At 48.5% G+C, this 4,051-nt stretch overlaps 1 protein-coding gene across 1 annotated transcript; it reads right to left on the reverse strand.

Moving 5' to 3' along the window:
- Positions 1-412: 412 nt before the first annotated feature.
- Positions 413-1,384, reverse strand: LOC101989732 (olfactory receptor 10A7-like). Its single transcript, XM_005369363.1, has one exon. It carries the CDS (start codon positions 1,382-1,384, stop codon positions 413-415), a length of 972 nt encoding a protein of 323 aa, XP_005369420.1.
- Positions 1,385-4,051: the final 2,667 nt, after the last annotated feature.

Here is a 4,051-nt window from a genome sequence, read left to right on the forward strand (position 1 = left end):
TGTAGACCAGGCTGGTCTTGAACTCACAGAGATCCGCCTGCCTCTGCCTCCCGAGTGCTGGGATTAAAGGTGTGCGCCACCACCGCCCGGCAAGTTTGCTTTTCTTTATTGCTGCTGGTAATTCTGCTCACACGGGAAAGATGCAGTCACCAAACTTTTGAACTCCAATCCAATTGTTATGCCTGTGGAGAAGCAGAAAACTACCTACTCAATACACTGAGCAAGTCAAAATTCTGGCTGTGTTCAAGGGGCCATTAGAGACATGTGACGTCATCCAAACATCCTAGGGGGAGCATCCCGGGAATAGAATCTTTTAGAAAGAGTTTAACCTACTCCTGCACTAAGGTCCTCAAGACCACCAGGGTAGAGATGTCTGCCAAAGGATTGGGTAAATGTCTGTCAAACGTCCGGGTCAGAGGGTAAAGGTGCTTCGTCTCTGAAGGAAGACACGACCTAAGGCAGCCTTGAACTCCTTGTTCCGCAGGCTGTAGATGAGGGGGTTGAGCATGGGGGTCACCATGGTGTATGACAGAGACACCACTTGCTTGCTCTCAGGAGAATAGCTGGCCTTGGGGCGCAAGTGGATGACCCCCGTTGTGCCGTAAAACAGAATTACCACGATGAGGTGGGAGGCACAGGTGGACAGGGCCTTGTGGCGCCCAGAGGCTGATGGCATCCGAAGGACAGCAGTCAGAATCCTGGTATAGGACATGACTATGAGACAGACAGGAACTATCATAATTAGCACTGTGGCCACGAAGACACTGGCCTCGAAGACTCTGGTGTCTGCACACACCAGGCTCAGCAGAGGTGGAATGTCACAGAAGAAGTGTCTAATGCCCCGTGGCCCACAGAAGGGAAAGTTAAAGAGCCAGATAGTGAAGACCAGCGACACAGGGGCTCCTGAGAGCCAACAGGTAGTGGCCAGCAGGTGGCACAGCCTCAAGCTCATGATGGCACCATAGCGCAGTGGTCTGCAAATGGCCAGGAAGCGGTCCCAGGCCATGACCGTGAGAAGCAAGCACTCGGATGTGACACAGGACAGCACGAGAAACAGCTGCAGGGCACAGCTTGTCAGGGACAGCCCACGTCCTGGCCGCAGCAGGGTCACCAGCAGACGGGGCGCCACATCTAGTGAAAAGCAGATCTCCACCAGCGCCAGCTGCCGTAGGAAGAAGTACATGGGCGCACGCAGGCCTGGATCCAGGCTGGTGAGCAAGACGATGAGTGTGTTGCCTAGCAACGTGAGCAGGAAGGCGGCCAGGAAGAGCACTGAGAGCATTGGGCGCAGGGAGGGCACATGTGCGAAGCCTAGCAACACGAACTCCAGCTCACGTGTGCGGCTCTGATTGGTCCAGGGAGGAGCTGCCGAGGAAGGTGGCATGTGTCCAGGATTCGAGGGCCCTGAGCTAAGGACCGGGGAGGGACCCTATGGAGTACCAGAAGATGAAGTGAGAATTGTAGCCTGTGAATTTCTTCCTTCACATTCCCAAGGGAGAGCTTATCCATCAGTAAATCAAGTCCCACACCTCACCATGGACAGAGCCCTTCTTAAAATCCCCAGTGAGTGTGGGAAGAAACAAAACGACATCATCCGCTGACCTAGCCTGTCTGCCTTGCGGTCCTCTCTCTTCGGACTCCTCTTTCCCTGGTTAATTGTACCATAGTTTTGTTTTTAACAAAGGCCTTTGTGAGGTTTTGTTTTGTTTTGTTTTGTTTTGGAAAAAGCGTCTAAGTAGCCCTGGCTGTCTTGAACTCATTATGTAGCCCAGGCTGTCCTGGAACTCAGAGATCCTCCTGCCTCTAGCATGCACCACCACACTTGTGAGATGGTTCTTGACTGGCTCTCCATCCTCATTCCCTTCTGAACTTTTAGCTCACTAGGCTTGGTTTCCAGAACCTTTTCAGCTATGGTCCATGATATTTCCTTCTCACTTCACGACCTTAGCCTTACGGTGTCACAAAACCAAAATAGAACAAAACGATGTAAATGTGGGAAATGGATTTGTAGGAGAGTGGATATTAGGGGTGGGATGGAAATAGGAAAGACTGAGGGGCAGTAATCAGAATTATACATATTCACACATATCACATATATGATATATATTTCATATATATGAATTTTCCAAAGAACAGGTTAAATTTGGGGTAAAAAAATTTATCAAAAAAAAAAGAAAGAAAGAAATTTGGTAGGGTTATTTTTGGACGGAGTTGGGGGTTTTTTGTTTGATTGGTTGGTTTTTGTTTTAATTTTTTGTTTTTATGTTTTGTTTTGTTTTGTTTTTCAAGACAGCCCTGGCTGTCCTGGAACCCACATTGTAGACCAGACTTGCCTCAAACGCATGGAGATACACCTGTCTCTACCTACCAATAACAGGGATTAAACGCATACATCACAACCACCTGGTAGAAATCTTAAAGAATTAAGATTTTCAAGACATCATCAGACCAAAAGTAAAAAATAAAAACATGCCCAGGAATTAAAACAAAGACTTTGCTTAAACTCCCTGGGTCTACTGGGATGAAGCGTCCCTTCACTAATGCAGACTGGGTCTATTCAACTGTCAGTAGAAGGAAGTCTGGAAAACTCTGAACGCAACTGATTTTAGGATCCATGAGAAGAAAAACACCAGCAAGAACGAAAGGCTTATCCAGTAAACCAAAATCACCAGAAAGTAGAGGGTCTGATTATAACGGGTGTCTTAGAGTGATGGAAAAATCCCTGCCACATCTAAGCCTCCGTTCTTACCTCTGAAGTTGTGGTGACAGAATTTCACTTGGAGGACTGCATGATAGTCCTACTGTTGGGGGTGCCGTGTTTAAGAATCTGGCACAACCATGGCGATCTTTAAAGGAGGTCAAAAAGCTGGGGAGATAACCCTGAGTAAAGTACTTGCTGCACAAGCAGGAGGCCCTGAGTTCCACCTCCCAACCAGACATGGCAGCAGGTCTTGTAACCTCAGCACTGGAGGGCAGGGCAGAGACAGGAGGACCATCGGCCATCTAGTCTAGCTGAACTGGAGAGCTCCAAGTTCAGTGAGAGACCATGTGCTGGGAATCAAGGGAGGTGATACAGGAAGATACCTGAAAATGGCCCCTCCACATGTGCACACCTGAGTGTACACAGACAGACAGACAGACAGACAGACAGACAGACAGACAGACAAAGACTTAGACAGAGAGAAAGACAGAGGCAGCTGCAGCCTATTGGCCTTGGTAGCACACGCTGATATTCTAGCACTAAGGAGATGGAAGCAGGAATATCAGGAATTTGGGGGCCTAAATATCAAGTTCAAGGCCAGCCTGGACTATGTGGGAACAAGTCTCAAAACATAAACTATGGAATGGGATGGGATGGGAGAGGAGGGGAGGAGAAGGGGGAGCAGGGAAAGGGGAGGAGGAGAGCAGAGGAGAGGAGAGCAGTCACAGCACAATGACATGGAAGAAACTCAGGAAATATCGCATCCGAAACATAAGTTGTTGAATAAGAAGAACAGGGTGGAGCCTTAGTTTGGTTTCTGTTGCTGTGCTGAAATTCCATGACCAAAGCATCTTTGGAAGTCAGGTCAGGATCCTGGAGGCAGGAGCTGATTCAGAGGCCACAGACGAGTGTTGCTTGCTAGCTTGCTATTCATGGCTTTCTCAGCCTGCTTTCTTGTACACCCAGAACCACTGGCCCAGGGATGGCACCACCCACAATGGGCTAGGCCCTCACCCATCCATCACTAATTAAGAAAATGTCTTACAGAGGCATTTTCTTCATTGAGGCTCCCTCCTCTCACATGACTTTAGCCTGTGTCAGGTTGACAGGAAACTATCCAGCACAGATGGTGTGACGCACACACCACAGAGTTACCTTGTTTTTCCTAGGCCCACATGTACAGGGAGAAACGTACCATAAACGTAGGAAAGGAGAGATCCTAAAACAGTGATGGAGATTCCTCTAAGACAAGGATCCTAGCTGGAAGTAATGGTCAGGGATTTTAGATTTGGTCTTTTTAGATTGTGGACTAAAAGATATCTCAGTGGGCGAGGGTTCTTGCTGCCAGGC

This window comes from Microtus ochrogaster, unplaced genomic scaffold (assembly GCF_000317375.1).
Source record: "Microtus ochrogaster isolate Prairie Vole_2 unplaced genomic scaffold, MicOch1.0 UNK47, whole genome shotgun sequence".
NCBI lineage: Eukaryota > Metazoa > Chordata > Mammalia > Rodentia > Cricetidae > Microtus > Microtus ochrogaster.

Bases quoted from the DNA above. Each gene is read 5' to 3' on its own strand.
- LOC101989732 (XM_005369363.1), bottom strand. From the start codon at position 1,384: ATGCCACCTTCCTCGGCAGCTCCTCCCTGGACCAATCAGAGCCGCACA.